We start from the raw sequence: 18,726 nt of genomic DNA on the forward strand, positions 1-18,726 counted from the left end.
TGGAAACAGTCACTAATGAAGTCTTGAATGTACATCATACTTTCATCTTTGCTTCAGAAGCCATTGAGATGGCATGGCTAAAAAGATGCTCAAGACGCAAAGCTTGGTGTGACCTGCACTGCTACTGCCCCACCCCCAACCCCAACCCCATTCTGGGGCTTCCCTTCAGTAGATTACTTTGGGGTAAACAATGGATTGAACATCTGATGAGTATCACATCATTTTAATGGTACAACAAAATTATTGTGAATTATTTTTAAAATATTGAAAACTCTTAGAGAGTGTAAATGTGTGTGTGTGTGTGTGTGTGTGTGTGTGTGTGTGCATGTGTGTGCATGTGTTTTCCTCAGGAGTTATCTAACTGGTTTATTGAGACAATATCTCTCACTGAGATCTGAGCCTCATGAATAGACTAGGTTGAGTGGTCAGAGAGCCCCAGGGATCCTCTGTCCCTGCCTCCCCAGCAATAGAATAACAAACGTGTACCACCACACTGGAAATATTATTTTCATGCTAGATATCAAGCCCAGACCCTTATGCTGAAGTGGCAAGCACTTTATTATCTCCCTAGGTCCCTTTATAAGGTTTTGGTTTTTGTTTGTGCTTGTTTGTTTGCTTGACATATTATATATCCGAGTAGTCTTGGGTTCACTGTAATCCTCCTGCTTCAGCTGTGGCTACATACACATATTTTAAAATATTCTGAAGCCAGAATGAAGTGTGTTGGTGTGTTGCTACACACACACACACACACACACACACACACACACTACACTACACTAGGCATCTTTTATAAGCAAGGGATGTCCCATAAATATCTGAATTGGTCTGAAATTTGACTTCATGTAAGAAAATCATTCCCTATCTTTTTCTTCCCAAGTATGCAAACAAGGAAGGAAAGATCATGCAAATGGCGCTGTCTTACAACACTGCCCTGGACAGCTACAGCTTCTCCCTTCCGCTGTCTCAGGAAACTGAGAGCTAATGAAAAAGTTCAGAATCATAATGGGTCACCTCTAGACCTCATCCAAATCCACATCTAAATTCCTTCTGCTTACGACCTAATTACAGTGTCCATGAGAGCATTCAGATGGGAATACAGAAAGAATTTCTTAGACTTCTCCTCATAATTATCACACAGGAAAGGCAGAAAGGACAGCAAATATCAGTTGAGGAATAAACTCTAGGAAAGAAAGCAAAAGCACCAGCCACCGACCAGCCAGTAAAACCTGCTCACAAGAGTGTTTTAGTGTCTGGTTGGAATTACCAGGCTCCCCCTGACCTCCAGAAAAAAAATGAAGCTGGGTAGCTTCAGAATGTAGAAATCTAATGTGCACACAATTCAAGTGCACAGGGACCAAGGCCTCAGTTTCTCCCAACAGGCCTGTGAAAATACCAGGCTGAGTCCATGGTGCCAGGGAGGTCCCTGCTATGCTGGGTACAGCTTAGCACCTTGGCATCTTCTCTTTTGGAACACAAATCTGAACATGTAGTCCAGTGGTATTCAATGCCACAGTCCAAAAATGGCTATTAAGGTCACAGAAGCCACCAGTGAAACGACAATAAGAGTTGAAAGGATGAATAAATGGGTCCAAAAATACAGTTAGATTAAGAAGAGAAAGCTCTGCTGTGCCAATGTTGTAGCAAGCAGTAGGGCAGCTACAGTTAACAACATTTTGCATTTCAAAGGAAATAAGGGGATTTGACCATTACCAACACAAATGAGCAAACTTCAAAATGATGGACAAGCGCATTAGTTCAACTTAATGCTAACAGCTTCATCCAAATGCCACATTGCAGTCCATAAACATGGACAACTATTTTGCATCTACTACAACTGTAAGAGGAGGGTGTTTTGTTAAGAGATTTCTCCTGAACCCAAGAGGAATCACACCAAAGCTCCCCCTGCCAGCCCCACTCACACACACCCATACCCAGACCCTGGAGGCACAGAGGCCTCATGCTCAGAGATTAGCTCCAGCTGTGGGCTGAGGAGACGTTTGCTTTGTTCTGGCATCAGTGACTCTGATGTTAGAAACAGTTAAATTGGTGTCTCTGAATTTAATTGTATTCTGAATTTTCTTTTTTTCTCCTTGGAAAATGAAATAATTGATTCCAATAAAACACAGTCACCTCTCAGGAATCACGAATTCCTGTCCACTTGAGGGAATTCTGGGATCACATTTCTACCCTAAGATGACGTTCCCTTTGGGGAGGAGAAATTGCTTTATCAATTATTTTTCACTTAGAAGACAAAATTATTTTCACTACTAGCCTAACTCATTGTGGCTGTGACCTAGCTCCACCCCTGCAGTTTCTACCATTCTCAACCTATTCCTCTAATAAAACACTCACTGAATCCTAAAGACAAAGAGAAAATGGTTCATTCTCGACGTGAAATTAGCTGTTGCAATCAACTTCTCTGAGATATTTAGGCATGGGCAGAAAAGATCACCATTCCAATGAGCAATTATTTTGGAGTCCCTTTTCTTCCACCCAGGGCCTGAATAATGCAGAACATAGTGAAACATACGGTAGAAAACATTAAACACTAAGTATGAAAATCTACAGGCTTTTGACACTGCATCTCCTGAGCCACAGTATGAACTGTGTTGACTGCATGATGAATAAAGACCCCCCCACACACACACACTTAAAATATCACCTTATTGAAAAGCCAGATTTATGCAAACTGTTACTAGCAAAATTTCCTCATATTTCTAAACCAAATATCTTTGCTCTGGGGCTATTTCTGGATTCCCACATTCAGAGTACCTTAAGGATGACTAGTGATTCGTGAGGCAATTCACTGAGTGAAGTGGTTATCAAACTATAAATTCCCAAAGCCTATTTCACTCCACGTCAACAAAGGAAGCTCATTAGCTGAGGGGTTCTGGAAATGCCTGAGAACTGATGAGGTCAAGGGGATAGAATCTTGTCTATTTCTGTCTTGATTTGGTCTGCAAGAAGAGACACACACCTAGTAACGACTGCCATCATCAAAATTCTGGCCCAATGAAACATTGCACAAACTCAAAACAAACACAGACTGTTGTCAATTACTCCAAAGTCAAATTGGCTCACTCGACTTTGGAGTCTTAAAGCTTTACAGAATTAAAAAAAAAAAAAAAAAAAAAAAAAAAAAAAAGCTGAAGCTTCCGCTGCTTAGAAACACAGAGAAAACAATGGTACAGTTAACTTAGAAAATAATCTGATGAATCCTTAAAGAGTAACTCAGGTAATTTCTCATACTGGTAGGCAATACCTTGCCTAGGTAGATACTCAAGGGAAACAAGACCACAAAGGCCTCACAAGGACTGTGTCTCAATGTTCATAGCAACATTTTTCATAATCTCCGCAAAGAAGAAACCACTTTTAAACAGTCATCAAATGTTGAATAAGCATATTTGGATATATCTGTATGTGAACTACTATGCACCTGCAAAAAGCAATGAACTACCACAGCAGCACAGGCAAATCCTAAAAACCCTGGCTAAGAGTGTATGCGCAGATCACATGTTATATCATCCTGTTTGTATGGAATATCCAGGCAAGGCGAACACACTTAGATGAAATTCATGATTGCCATGGGGCTGAGTATAGAAACGATTAAGTGCTACTGCACACAGAAACAAACAGTCAGGGGTAATGAAACTGTCCTCATACTAGGTAGTGTTGGTGGTTGCAAGCCCTATACACTAAAAGTCACTTAATGATACATTTAAAGATGAAAGAATTATGAACCTTAGATTGCAGCTCAAGAATCTGTTGTTACACAAAGTTGTTCACCATAACCAGAAAATAAAACCCAATTCTCGACTATCTTAAAGACAATCCTTGCTCCAATCACCTTTTCACTCCAGAAGTCCCCCTCCCCTACCCCTCTATAAGGCAACCACTTTTCTTTCCTTCCCAGCATTCAATGCTGCTTCACACTGCTGGGCTTTTTACAAAACAGCTGAAACACCTTCTGTCCTCACCCTTCAAGATGCAAGGCAGGAGAAGCAAGATGGCCTAACAGAGGCTCCCAGCACTCACCAGTTCCTGCAAGGAGGAGGCACCACAGCAACAGGTGTTCCCAGTACACAGTGAGAAGAGCAGCCAGGGGAATAGTAGAAAAGGGGAATCTTGTAAGAGCCACAGATTAGAGAAATAAACTACCCTGGCCTTTGCCACTCGTGCTGGGGTGGAAAGTGCCCCTCAGCAGGGAAAGAGTAGAAGAGAGAGTCCTAGCAGACTTAACCAACAAAGACCATGGTGCCCCTAGCTAGGAGTCTCCTGGGCTCTGCAGGCTTACAGGTTAAATAGTATGAGACTTCAGTCAGCACAGTGCTCAGACTCTGGACAAGGACTTTACTCAAACAGCCTCCCAAGGCTGTAGCTGGAAGCCATCTTGAGGTGGTACATATTGTCTAAATTTGGACTACACTGAGGGTCAGAAATCCTCCTGTATTTCCATCTCTGAAATGCCACAGACACTCCCCTGGACTGGTCAGTGGGTAGGTGTCTTACAAACTAACTTTGGAGTGATCTAATGACTCTGTCACAACCTAGCATGATTCTTGTGGAACTTTTCCTGAGGAATCTATTTTTAATAGACACAGAAAAAACAAAGAAGGGATTCCATCCAACTACAGTTCAGTGGACCCAGACTTACAGGAACACGAGGAAGCCTCCACAGTGCTGGGGAACAGGTACTCCACAAAGTATCTTTTCTTCCCTGGGATTGCTTCTGACTTTTATAACCTCGGAGGGCAGCATGAGTTCCCCCGCCCACACACACTTGAGGACGTTAATAGGTCCCATCTGGAGAGAGCTGTCTGTTATCACAGATGCTCTGCTTCAAGATGACAACAATTATGTCAGTGTAGAGGAAACACCTGCTCTCCAGGGCCACTGGCACCATTAGCTCCAAGACCAGTAGTGGAGCCCCTCCTGAGATTTCACACCAGTGTCAGGTCAGGCCTGATGTCACTTAGCTACACAGTTCTCTCCACCCCTAGCTCCACCAACCTGCCACATCAAAAACAGGAAGAAAGAAGTCTGTGGTTCCAATGCCCAAAGGAGTGGGGTAAGCAATCAGAGGCAACAGTGGGGCCTAGCTGTCAGACTACCTGCATACACTGTCTGGGAAGAAACTCCCCATTTGTTCCCTGGAGGGCACTACAACTGAAATTGCCGAAGACACTGTTCAGCATGTTTGAGCCTGCCTGTAATCCCAACATTTAGGAGGCTGAGGCAGGAAGATTGTAAGTCCTAGGCTATAAACTGAGTATCAGGCTAGCCAAGGCTACAGACTGAGACCTTGGCTGAAAAAGAAAATAGAAAGGTAAGAAAACAAGGAAGGGAAGGAAGGAAGGAAGGAAGGAAGGAAGGAAGGAAGGAAGGAAAGAAGGAAGGCAAGCAGTGGACTAAAGAGAGAAAAGTGCTGCCCCATGCCCATGATACACTGGTAGGTAGGATTTGACATCCTGCTCCTAGCCACACCCACAGTAGCTGCTGAGCCCCACACTTTGACCATATGCTTTTGAGAAAACTAGACATGAACACAGCATGAATGGACCACCTGATAAAGGATTCAAAAAAAAAAATAACTGAAAAACTCAAAGAAGCCCAAGAGAACACAGATGAATCAGTGACTGGAGCTAGAAAGATAGTATGATTTATGAAAGAGAAAAATCAAGTGAAAACCAGTTCTGAACAAGAACCAAACAGAAATGCTTAAAATCAGGAGTGAGTCTTTAAAAAAAAAAAAGTTCATTAAAAAAGTTTATTTGAGGATTAGAGAGATATAGAGATGGCCCAGTGGCTAAGAGCACTTATTGGTTGCTCTTGTAGAGGACCTGAGTTCAGTTCTGAGTACTCAGATGGTGGTTCACAATCATCTGTAACTCCAGTTACAGCAGATCCAACACCCTCTTCTGGCATCTGAAACTACATATACATAGTACACATACATACATACATACCATACGTGTACAAACATACACATAAAGTTAAATTAAAATAGATAACTGAGATGGCTCAGCAGGAGCATTTGTTCCAGCACCCACACGATGATTCACAACCATCCATAGCTCCACTTTTAGGGAATATAATGCCCCCTTCTGATGTCCTACACACACTGCACACACAGACATACACGCAGGCAAAACATTTATGCACTTAAAATAAGACACATAAACCTGAAATAATTTATTTTAAAAATAAATGTCTTTTAGAAAATTCATTTGAAAGCCTTAAGTACAGAGCACATCGAATGGAAGAGAGAATGTGAGAACTTAAAGACATACCTTTCAAAATATCAAATTCAGACAAAACAAGAAAAAGGGCATTCAAGATTTGGGGGAACAAACATTTCTATTTCTGCTATACCCAAGTCAAGAGAATAAAGTTTAAATGTGTAGAACACTCATTAAATGAAATGCTAACAGAAAACTTCCCTAGCTTCAGAAAAACATGGGCATTTGTGTACTGGAGACTTCTGGAACCCACTCCCCCCACCCCCAAAAAAAGACATGAGCAGAAAGAATCCTCACCACTACACAACCACACTGTCAAAAGGATAGAACAGCACGGGGCTATAGCTCAGTGCTAATGCCTGGTTAGCATACATAAGGCTTGGAGTTAAATCCCCAGGACAGCAACAAGGATACCAGTAATAAATCAATAAACAGCTGAATACATGACAGAAAAGAGCTGTAAAATCTGCAAAGCACTAAATCACATTTAATAGAAGCCCAGTTAGAGTAAGTGGAAATTTCTCAGCAAAAGCCCTACAGGCAAGGAAAGCACAAAATGACATACTTCAAGTCGTGAAAGAAAACAACTGCCAATCAGGATCACTATACTCAGCAAAGCTATCCTTCAGAAATGAGAGGGAAACAAAGATCTTCCAAGATAAGCAAAAAACGGAGGAAACTCAGGACTATCAACCCAACTTTACAATGGATACTTCGCGCGGGATTCAGAAGTGAAAGAAAGATATTGTTGTGTGTTAAAACAGTAATATCACTAGGAGATACACAGAAGAGATATAGAAGAGAATCAGATAGTGTCGATACAAATAACCATCACATCAAGAAAATAAGAGGGAAACAAAAAGTATCTAAAACAGGTAGAGTAAAACCAACAAAATGGCAACCTGTATCTTTCAGTAAAACCTTTGAGTATAAGAAAACTAAATTCTCCGAATAAAACATACAGGCTATTGAGCATGATAGTGTATTGCCTATCCCTATGCTCCCAGGAGTCAAGAGGCCCAGGCAGGAGGATTGTGAGTTCAGAGCTATCCTGGCTACATAGTGAGTATAAGGGTAGCCTTGGCTACATGAAGAGACCGTGTCTCGAAACCAAAAAGGTAAAAAATTGAAAAACACAACAACAGCAAAAGAAAGAAAGCTCACCAACATCTGCTGCCTATAAGAAGGCCTGATACCAGTAAAGACAAACACTAAAAAGTGAAAGAGGGGTATAGTGGCTATTCCTGGTTGTCAACTTGACTGTATCTGGAATGAACTACAATCCAGAATTGGAAGGTTCACCTGTGATCCTGATCTTGAGGCTCAGAGATACAAGTTTCTGACCTGGGTTTTGGCATAGAGATCTTGAGACATAGAGGCTATGAATCCCAGCCGACTAAGGCAAGGAAATTTCTGAGTTCAATGTCATCCAGGACAAAGCAAGTCCCAGATCCAGGCTTGGTACACACCTTTCATCTGGGCCACACCTTCTGCTGGAGACCTACATAAGGACATTGGAGGAAGGAAGACTGTCTCTCTTCTTCACCTGCTTGCCCTGTGGGACTGAGCAACTGTTAGATCCTTGGACTTCCATTCACAGCTGCTGCTGACCATTGTTGGGGAGTTGGACTACAGACTGTAAGTCATCAACAAGTTCCCTTACTATATAGAGACTACCCATAAGTTCTGTGACTCTAGAGAACCCTGACTAATACAAGGGGGAAACTATTTCAAGCAAATGGAAGAGAGGAAAGAGTAAGATGAGTAAACTTGAAAGGAGGGTATTTATGGTCCTAGCCACAATACATTGTCTTAAAAGATTTATTTTTATTTAAGTGACTCCATGTGTCTGCCACATGTGTGTGGGTACTCTCAGAGGACAACGGGTAGGTACCAAATCCTCAGGAGCTGGATTACAAATGTTTTGTGAGCCACCTGATACGGTGCTGAGAACTGAACTTGAGTCCTTTGGAGGAACAGCAGCAAACACTCTTAACTGCCAAGCCTTTTCTCCAGCCCCAGTAACACTTTAAGTGGTTCGTCACTTTCTTTTTTGATCCGTTTACTCATGATGACTTAAAGTCCCAAAGATCTAAAGTTCTGGAAAAGCCAGTTTTAGTCTTGGTCTTTTGTGCACTCAACATCAAACAGAAAATATATGTGCTTAATCCATCTTTTCATAATGAATTGCTGCAAGGATATCGTGAGAGACGCGAAGGCTCACTATCTAAAATGGGACAGAATGGAGTCGAGAATTGGGGTGTAATGAGAGCCTAGTTTGTGTTGAGTAGTGAACTGAATATAATAGCTTTATTCTTTGTCTTAGTTAGACCTTTCTAAAACCCTTAAAAGTGATGATAGGGGGCTGGAGAGATGGCTCAGCGGTTAAGAGCACACTGACTGCTCTTCCTGAGGTCCTGAGTTCAATTCCCAGCAACCACATGGTGGCTCACAACCATCTGTAATGGGATCTGATGCCCTCTTCTGATGTGTCTGAAGAGAGTGACAGTGTACTTACATACATAAAATAAATCCTTAAAAGTTCCTGAACAGAACACCAATGGCTTATGCTCTAAGATCAAGAATTGACAAATGGGACCTCATCAAACTGCAAAGCTTCTGTAGGGCAAAGGACATTGTCAATAAGACAAATCGGCAACCAACAGATTGGGAAAAGATCCTAACCAATCCTACATCCGATAGAGGGCTAATATCCAAGATATACAAAGAACTCAAGAAATTATACTCCAGACAACCATATAACCCTATTAAAAAATGGGGTACAGATCTGAACAAAGAATTCTCAACAGAGGAAACTCGAATGGCTGAGAAACACCTTAAGAAATGCTCCACATCCTTAGTCATCAGGGAAATGCAAATCAAAACAACCCTGAGATACCACCTCACACCAATCAGAATGGATAAGATCAAAAACTCAGGTGACAGTAGATGCTGGCGAGGATGCAGAGAAAGAGGAACACTCCTCCATTGTTGGTGGGATTGCAAGCTGGTACAACCACTCTGGAAATCAGTCTGGCGGTTCCTCAGAAAGCTGGACATAGCATTACCTGAGGATCCAGCTATAGCACTCCTGGGCATATACCCAGAAGATGCTCCAACATGTAATAAAGACACATGCTCCACTATGTTCATAGCAGCCTTATTTATAATAGCCAGAAGCTGGAAAGAACCAAGATGTCCCTCAACAGAGGAATGGATACAAAAAATGTGGTACATCTACACAATGGAGTATTACTCAGCTATTAAAAATAATGAATTCGAGAAATTTTTAGGTAAATGGATGGATCTAGAAATTATCATCTTGAGTGAGTTAACCCAATCCCAAAAGAACACACAGGGTATTTACTCACTGTTAAGCGGATGTTAGCCCCAAAGCTAGGATTATCGAAGACTCAACCAGCAGACCACATGAATCTCATGAAGAAGGAAGACCAAGAGGGGATGCCTCAGTACTACTTAGAACGAGAACAAAAATGCTCAAGGGAGCAAATATGGAAACAAAACATGGGACAGAAACTGAAGGAGGGGCTATCAGGAGACCACTCCACCTCGGTATTCATCCCGTGTACAGCCACCTAAGCTAAACACTGTTGTGGATGGCTGGAAGTGCATAATCTGAGGAACATGATATAGCTGTCTCCTTAGAGGTCTGCCAAAGACTAACACACTCAGAGGACGATGCTCACAGTTAACCACTGATATGATCAGGGGTTTCCCAATAGAGAACTTAGAGAGAGGACTGAAGGAGCAGAAAGGGTTTGTGATCCCAGGAGGAAAGCAACAATACCAAACAACCAGAGCCCCCCAGGGTCTAAACCACCAGCCTGGGAACACATAGGGAGGGACCCAAGACTCCAGAAGTATATGTAGGGGAGGATGGCCTTGTCGGGCATAGGTGGAAGAGGAGTTTCTTGGTCCCATTAAAAAAAAATAAACGCAGAGTGAAGGGGAATGTGAGGGTGGGGAGGGGATAGTTGGGGGGGTAGGTGCGGTCACTGCCTCATAGAAACATGAGGAGGGGGATGGGATGGGGGGTTTCTGGGTGGTGGGAGGAAGTGGGGTTAGGGGATAAACCCTGAAATGTAAATATTACAACCAATTTTAAAAAGGGGGGGGGAAGAAAAGTTGTTAGAACCAACATCTTTAAGAAAAAATGTCAGCCCGGGGGGGGATTTTTTTTTCTTTTCTTTTTTTCCCTGATATTAAAACTTGTTCTTAGAATTGTATATTGCAGAATACACAGCCTTGGTGTATCTACTCATCAAGTATACAGAGCAGACCTGCCCAAACCTCCGATGTCCTGGAATTCCATCTGGATTCAGTGAAGACACAGCATCAGAGGATTATCAACTTACTCTTCCCCCCACCCCTCTTCTAATATCTCAATGCCCTTAATCAGCCTGAAGAAGTTACAGAAGAGTCAGCGCCCCTATTCCCTGGGCTTGGGGACTAATGTGGTTAATAATGGTCTGTCTTTCTAGGGAAAAGTAGTGGTTTTGTTGGAACAGGGAGGATTAGCTAGGACTTATTGCACAGCCATAACCTATTTGTAGAAATCTGTATAATTATTATCAAGATGAAGTTATAATTTCTTAAATGGTACAAAATTTACTTTGATTTCAAATTTAAGGTTTTCATTGGTACGAGCTCCTTATTAATATAAAAGTGAGATGAATATTGATACTCTCATGGGCAATGTGCTTGTATAACACATTTAGGAATACAAGGCCTAGACCCAGTCCTTCCTTAACTTTTTTAACTGATTTGGGATGGTTAACCTATGAGTTAAGGGACTATAGCAAATTTATGGCTTTGAGTTAATTGTTAGGAGGTTAACCATATTTTATTTAGAAATAGCCAAGAGGAGTGAACAGACAACAGTCCAGGTGACCTTACATGGATAGTTGGTTTTCAAAACGTCAGAAGTCCATAGAATGGACGCTACAAAAATTTATATAAATGTCCATTCTGATTAGAGACCTGTCTGCTCCTGACAGCTTCCTGTTGTGGATTCTAAGAAGAAATTGAGCATCCTTGGAGTTATGCCAGTTGTGTGGTGACAGCCACTAGGCAAGAATTGCCTCTTTCCATCTACAGACTAACTACTGTCCTGAAGAGGACACACATGCAGAATAGTCGACTGATTATATCTGCCCAGACAGAGTAATCAGCCCTTAATAATCCTGCATCACTAAGGTCTGTCAGATGACTCTGGGCCAGAAGGCTGAAGATTTGATGCTCGAACATTCGGTAGTATAGGGGCTTCTCAGGTGTTCAGCGGTCTCTATAAATTGGCTAAGTTTTAGAAGCTATGTTTAGTGCTTCCTATAACTTCAGTTAACTCAGTCATTCTGGATTTCTGACGGGGTTGAAGACCCATAGTCTCATAGCCAATCCTGGCTATTTACTTTGAGAGAAAAGATCTGAGTAGATAGTTTTCAGCTGACATTCATTATAAAGCCCCCCCCCCCCCCAAAAAAAAGCCAGGATCAAAAGTAAGTGTTTTAGTTAGAAGAGATGACAGAGGTTCTGGTTAGTCAACAAAATGATGGACTGGGTATTAGAACTATCTTATACCTCACTGGTACAATTAGGAATAAGTATGCTCTAACTGTATTTTGAGAGAAAAGTTTTACTTTAACAGGAAGAGTGATATGTAGGAGGAGCTAAGTGGGAAGGAGTACTGAGAGGAAGAGATGGAGTAAGGAGAGAAGATGAAGGAGAGGAGACGCTAGGTGATGAGAGAGAGAAAGAGAGAGGGGGCATGGCGGCAGATGTTCACAGGTCTCCACCAGTCAAAGATAGTCTTTATATCTAGGTTGGGTATTGGATTACCCTTCTGATTGAGCATTACCAAACTTATAAATCCTTTGATTAACATTTAAAAAAAATTGTATAAAAGCAAAAAGGAAAGGGGGGCATGGGACAGGGGTTTTCTAGGGAGGGGAAATGGGGAAAGGGGATGGCATCTTAAATGTAAATAAAATAAAATGAAAAAAAAAAAAAAAAAAAAAAAAAAGCACAAAATGTCCCCCAAACTAGGGACCAGAGAAGTAGATCATAGTGGGCCTTGCTTTAAAAAAAAAAAAAAAAAAAAAAAAAAAAAAAAAAAAAAAGTGATGATAGGGGCTGAATATGTAACTTAGCAGAGTGCTTGCCTGGCATCCTGAAGGATTAGGTTCCCTTTCCAACACTGTATACCTGGGGTGTGGTGGTGGTGTATGTCTGTAATTCCTACACTCGGGATGTGGAGTTCAAGGTTAGCCTTGGCTGTAGTACATAGGATGTTTAAAGTTAACCTGGCCTACTTGAGACACTATCTCTAAGACAGACAAAAATCAAGCACACACATAAAAACTAATTAAGAGTCAGGATCAGAATAAGGGAAGCCTGAAGTCACAGTCCAGTCTACCCCGGTTCCTTAACATTGTGGCCAGTCCTCTCTGTGCATTCGCGCGCAGGCCCCTCCCGCGGCGCTCGCGTGACGTCATCACGCGCAGCCGTGCGGCCGCCCTCGGGGCTTTTAAATGCGGCCTCTCTGAGCGTGCAACAGTGAGTTCAGCAAACCGTGTCTGAAAACGTCGTCTTGCCTCGGGGCCAGAGCCGCTTGGGACCCTGAGGTGGGCGGAAAGGCGGCAGCGCGCGGACTCCGGCTCGTCCGGGACGCGAGGGGCGGGAGAGGGAACATGGCGACCCCGGTCTGAGGCAGCGTCTCACCGGACTTTGCTCACAGGCCTTCCTCGGCGGCTTCCCTCACAGGCCCTAAGTCGCTTTTCTCATTCGTCCCCTCTTCTTCCCCGATACTTTTGTCTTCCTTTGCTTCCCGACAGTTCCCTCGGCTTTCACCGTCCCCTCCCTCCCCCCTCAGCCCCACACTAAGGGGAAAAAGAGAGGTAGGAAGGCGGAGAGGGAAGCCCGGGAGACCCCACAGATACCCAGAGGCCAATTCCTGCATTTGACTCCTAAGTATCTCAAGGCTGCACAGGGTGACGGGACAGGCACCCGGCGTGAATAAGTCAAGCTACAGCTTTAATTCCGATGGTACCTCTAAGGGTGCCTGTGAATTGTTTTCTGGAATTGCTCGCACCTGAGTCTCATAAATGCAAAGTTCTCTTTGAAAGGGACAAGGTCCTTGGGATCCAGAGAGCCTTTTCTGTGTGCATCGCGTGTCATATACTGCCCCCCAAGACTGTCTATAATTGGAGGAAATGGAAACAAGATTTATATTGGTGGTTAGGGAGTGAGGTAAAGGGAAGACAGCTCTCCCATAGTGTAAACAATGAGAACACCCTTCTGGCTTGGTTTCTTCCTAATGTTGAGGGTAACCCTCCGTGCATAACTTAAAGGAAAGGACTCCAGTGTCATCTTTGCTACAAAGAACCGTTCTGCCTGCCTGTGTGTTTTAGTCAGTTGAGGGTAGATGTTAATTAAAAAAAGGTTCTTTCTCACCCGAGTTAATACAGGTTTGACCTTGACCTTTTGTTTTTCTTCAGTTGAATGTAGATTCTAGGAAGGATCCGAGCCTCACTCTCTGGGAGCCTTCACTGCCAGGCTGAAATAATTGTGAGCTGGAGTGAAGGAGAATTCTAGGAAGATGAGCTCTTGTGTAACCATGAGTGAACCAAGGCTGAACTGGTGAGTTGGACCTCTTCTGACCCACTGTGGAGGAGTGAGCTGGGAATGGTGGGTATCTTAGGAAGGGAGATCTCTGGCCTAGAGAGATTTTACAATTTTTAACCCCCAGGGTCTCAGAAATTACCCTATTCATATACCAAGCTCATCGAGTTATAGCTGACCGATTTCAACTCCTAAAATGATTTTAAAAGGATTTTAGTTATAATTTCATCTCGTGATTGTAGTTTTCTTGTGGAGGAGAGGTGCTGAAATTGTCAACATTTCACTTTAATTCCTTCACTCAAGCAATATTGACCATAACATACCAGTCTATATCATAACATACTAATTATAATGGGATTTTGGGGGTGGGTAGGAGCTGGGGTTTCTCTGTGTAGCCTTGGCTTACCTGGAGCTCACTATGGAGACCAGTCTGGCCTTGAACTCAGAGAGATCCAGCTGCCTCAGCATCCTGAGTGCTAGATTAAAGAAGCATTCTACCATGCCCAGCCTGTACTGAATCATTTAAAATTTTTCCTAGTACTAGAAACGGTTATGCCCATGCTGTGTGGATTCTCCCACACACCTCTGGCACTGTGAAACAAAGTGATTTTGAAGTGTTACAGCTTCCATTCCCACAGATTAATCCTTAGGGTAACTAATCTCAATATTTCAATTTTTTCTTTTATTTAACCATCATTGGCTGTATTAGTCTCAAACTAATTTTGATGTTAGAGAACTCATTTATCACTTAAGGGATGGGTTTAGGAAACACCTGTCATTTACCCCACTTAACAAGTCAATCAAGTTAACAATAAATAGGAGGCCGGGCAGTGGTGGCACACGCCTTTAATCCCAGCACTTGGGAGGCAGAGGCAGGCGGATTTCTGAGTTCGAGGGCAGCCTGGTCTACAGAGTGAGTTCCAGGACAGCCAGGTCTACACAGAGAAACCCTGTCTCAAAAAACAAAACAACAACAACAAAAAAAAACCCAACAACAACAAAAAAACCCAACAACAACAACAAAAAAAAACCCAATAAATAGGAGAACCGGTGTTTTCACTTGGTACAATAGTACATAAATCAAAAATAAGTTATTAAATTTTTAACATTGTCATTCATGGCCAGAGGTGAGCTCTGTCCCTGACAGACCCTTGATCATATATATCATTCTGTTCCACCTTTAATGTTCAAGCTTCTGAAGTTTATTTGTATTCTACAAAAAAACAGACTATTGGAGCTTAAGAATTCCACACTGCCCCAAGCTTGTAGCTGTCTTAAGAAGTAAAACATGTAAATATACAAGATCTGGCACATGAAATTAAACTGGCTAGGAGGTGATTGTCTGGGAAAAGCTGGGGTAGAAGTCGTAAGTTACAGCTCTAACATTATGATTCTTTGTCTAACATGAGATTTTGAATTGTCAAGTACAAGTAAATTACTTTATTTTACAGGGATATTACACCCAAAAATGGCCTTAAAGCATTTTTCTCTCCAGGAAATTATAAAGATCATTCCATGGCTCCAAGTTTAAAAGAACTCTATATTTTGTCCAACAGGTAATGTTCATTTGGTTATTTATTTTTGCATTTCATTGCTGTTTTTCTGATAACTGATATTTTTGACTATATTAGTAAACATTCAAATTATAAAAATGTGAAAAATAGAAGAAAGCTACTGATAACACTTTGATATTTACCTTTCTCCACACACAGATATATATTTATATATACAGAATGAGAACATAATTGTAATTACCTCAGAACACCATAAAGCATAATTTTATCATTAAAAATCAGTGTATTTTTTCATGCATACATATATTTTATCCTTAATTTTAATTAATAATTGCCTATTCTTTATATATGTACTTAAATTCCTGTAGCAAGTCTTGTGTGGGAATTTTTAAAGAAAGTCTGCAATTATTTCTGTAAGGTAAAGTCATATAAATTTAGTCAGACTATGTGTATACGTTATATTTTAATAGATGGCACCACATAGTCACAAGAATTTTTCCTTCTCTGGTATAAAAATGACTACTCAGCAGTCTTCCTGCTCACATGCCTGTAGCATCTCCTTTCCCTTTGTGATTGACTGTGTCTGTTCTGTTGTGGTTTACTCTGGGGACCAGAGATGGGGAGTTAAGAGACCTCCTGCAAAGGAGCTTGGATCTTCTGTGTCCTGTGAGGTTTTCCAGTAGAAGAACTCTCTCTCCCCACCTTTTCCACCTTCCCAGTGTTCTTTCAGTCTGTTATTTTACTTACATTTCTGTCTTTATTTTCTCTTGCTTTTGATCAACATTTGAATATACTTAAAGTTCCTCCACATTCTTTTCTGTTATCTCTTCTTTCCTTTGAACTTAGAGATATGTATGTGCTGACAAAAAGTGAGGAATGATAAACATGTAAGGTGTATAGCAAACATTAACACAATCCTGGTGGTCCTTCCACAGCAATAGTTACTTTAAGTATAGGTAGATAAGACTTCCCAATTTAAGGCAAATTGTTAAAAAACAGGAACAAGTTGCTTTCTGAAACTACTCCTATGGCATGATCAGTGAGCTTTGATAGTGGAGTTCTTTTTGACTCAGTCTTCTTTCCAGTGCTCTGGTTTTGAAGTATTTCTCAGATTCCTTTGCATCTTCACCTTAATGCTTCTACAGTGCCTGGTCACTAGACTTATTTGTAAAATCGTAAGAAATACTGGTTTTGTACTCTGAACCTAGTCTATTGAATCCAAACCATTGAGAATCAAGGATGCTTCTGTGGGCGTGACTTAGTTTATAATAACTCTGTATGTCTTTGTGTCTTCTACACACATCAAAATACCCTCCTTTTTTTATATAATAGGAATTATGGTATTATTATTATTATTATTATACTGCACCTGGATAACTTCTGAGTAAAGCATGTATGTGGGTTTTTTTGTTTGTTTGTTTTGGTTTTTTTTTTTTGGTTTTTGGTTTTTGGTTTTTGGTTTTTCGAGACAGGGTTTTTCTGTATAGCCTTGGCTGTCCTGGAACTCACTCTGTAGACCAGACTAGCCTTGAACTCAGAAAACCTGCCTCTGCCTCCCAAGTGCTGGGATTAAAGGCATGTGCCATCACTGCCTGACTGCATGTGCATTTATTTTGATAGATCCTGCCAGATTACTATTTAAAACATTAAGTCTTTATTAATGTCTTTGGTAGTGTCAGCTTTAGAAAGTTAAGATTCATATATATGCATCTGTGGATTTTTTAAAGCTGTTATATTCAGTTTTTATCATTTCCTGGTGATAAACTAATTTCTTAAAACTTTCTAATCACTCAGTACCTTTGATTATTTAAAACCAAATAATGTTTACTTCTTTTTCCTTTTATTTAAAACGTTCTTAAGACCAAAGAAGAAATAGTCTGGGATTAGTCTGGAGTTATGCTCAAACCATGGCTCTGGAAAACTGAACTAATTCCCAGGTTATTGATTCTAAAATTTCAAGGTAAGCAGCCAGAATGCAAAGTCAGTGCCCAGAAAGGATGTACCAAAACACTCACAAGTGACTCCTCAAAAATGTCTAAGAACTGAGCAGAAACCATTAAACTATGGGTCAGCAAAAGGCCAAGTAACTCAGTGTACTGGTGAGTTAAATGTCATTTTGATACAAGCTAAGGTCATTTTGGAAGAGGGAACCTTGCTTCTGCCAAATTGGCCAATGGAGAGCCTGTGGTATGGACAGCCTGTGGTACGATTTCTTGGTTGATAATTGATGTGCAAGGGCCTAGCTCAACTATGGGATTGTGTTCCTAGGTGCTATAACAAGGTAGACTGGACAAGCCATGAGGAGCAAGCCAGTAAGCAAAACTACTCCATGCATCAGCTCCTGCCTCCAGGTTCTTTCCCTCTTTGAGTTTCTATCCTGATTTGCTTCAGTGATGAACTGTGATATGAAATATCACAAACTGCAATCTGAAGTAAACCCTTTCCTCCCCAAGTTGCCCCTTTTGTTCATGGTGTTTTATCATAGCTATAGAAACCCTACCTAAGACAACTTAACAAATTGCTGAACGATGACTCAGGAAAACCCCAAGGGTGACTTTGACAAAAGTATTCAATAACAACACAGCAGAAATACCAGGTGGTGAATCTGAAATATATTGCCCAAAGGTGGCTTAACAAAAATTCCAAAAGATAACTGAACAAAATTGCTCAATAATAATTCTACAAAACTGCTAGATGGTGACTCAATAAAAATCTCCAACAGTGGCTCCAGGCACAACCTTGAGATGATTGTACAACACTCAACAATTAGCACAATGCCCAGGCATGACTAAGGACAGTGCTCTTAGTAGAGAATAGGCAGGAGCACAACCCATTGGCTTTATTTTCCTGAAGAAAAAAAATCCAAGAGTCTAATATAACAAAAGTCTTCAAAGGGGATCAACACCAGTTTCTTTAATGTCAGTTCAAACCTGTGAGCAACAGAAGGATCTCTCACAGACTAACTTGAGATTGAAATAACAGACTGAGTCTCAGGAAGATCTCTGTACACAAATCCTTAGTTTAGGACAAATGGATGATGTGATGCCTGAACAATTAATACGTATTTGATTTCAAAACAAATTTCAGTATCTTACGCATCGGCACAGGCAGTAGCGTCGCTCTGGGTCTACATTAAAATCACCTCATCTCACTGGAAGAAAACTTACCTGCTCGTGCTTGCAGAGCTAAGTCATGATGTAGATGACTGCTCAGAGAGGTGGTAACTGGTGTTCCAGTCACAGAGGAACAGGGAATGAAAGGATCTGGGGACTAGAAGGCACCTTGTACAAGTTCTTACTCTCTTAGTAATTGAGCAAGGCTCAGTCTGTACG

At 41.4% G+C, this 18,726-nt stretch overlaps 1 protein-coding gene across 3 annotated transcripts in view; it reads left to right on the forward strand.

Annotated features, from left to right (window-relative positions):
* Window positions 1-12,749: 12,749 nt before the first annotated feature.
* Window positions 12,750-18,726, forward strand: part of Ice2 (interactor of little elongation complex ELL subunit 2) — a 38,870-nt gene continuing 32,893 nt past the window's right edge. For 2 of the 3 annotated variants that reach the window (XR_013107777.1, XM_076926176.1), the window contains exons 1-3: window positions 12,750-12,883; window positions 13,757-13,898; window positions 15,332-15,436. Coding sequence is in view for 1 of the 3 variants with exons in the window: in XM_076926176.1 (XP_076782291.1) it covers window positions 13,858-13,898; window positions 15,332-15,436 (146 nt within the window). In the remaining 2 variants the exon portion in view is untranslated. Of the gene's footprint in view, window positions 12,884-13,756; window positions 13,899-15,331; window positions 15,437-18,726 lie in introns of those variants that run through there. The other variant, XM_076926177.1, reaches the window with a different exon arrangement.

This window comes from Arvicanthis niloticus, chromosome 27 (genome assembly GCF_011762505.2).
Source record: "Arvicanthis niloticus isolate mArvNil1 chromosome 27, mArvNil1.pat.X, whole genome shotgun sequence".
NCBI classification, from domain to species: domain Eukaryota; kingdom Metazoa; phylum Chordata; class Mammalia; order Rodentia; family Muridae; genus Arvicanthis; species Arvicanthis niloticus.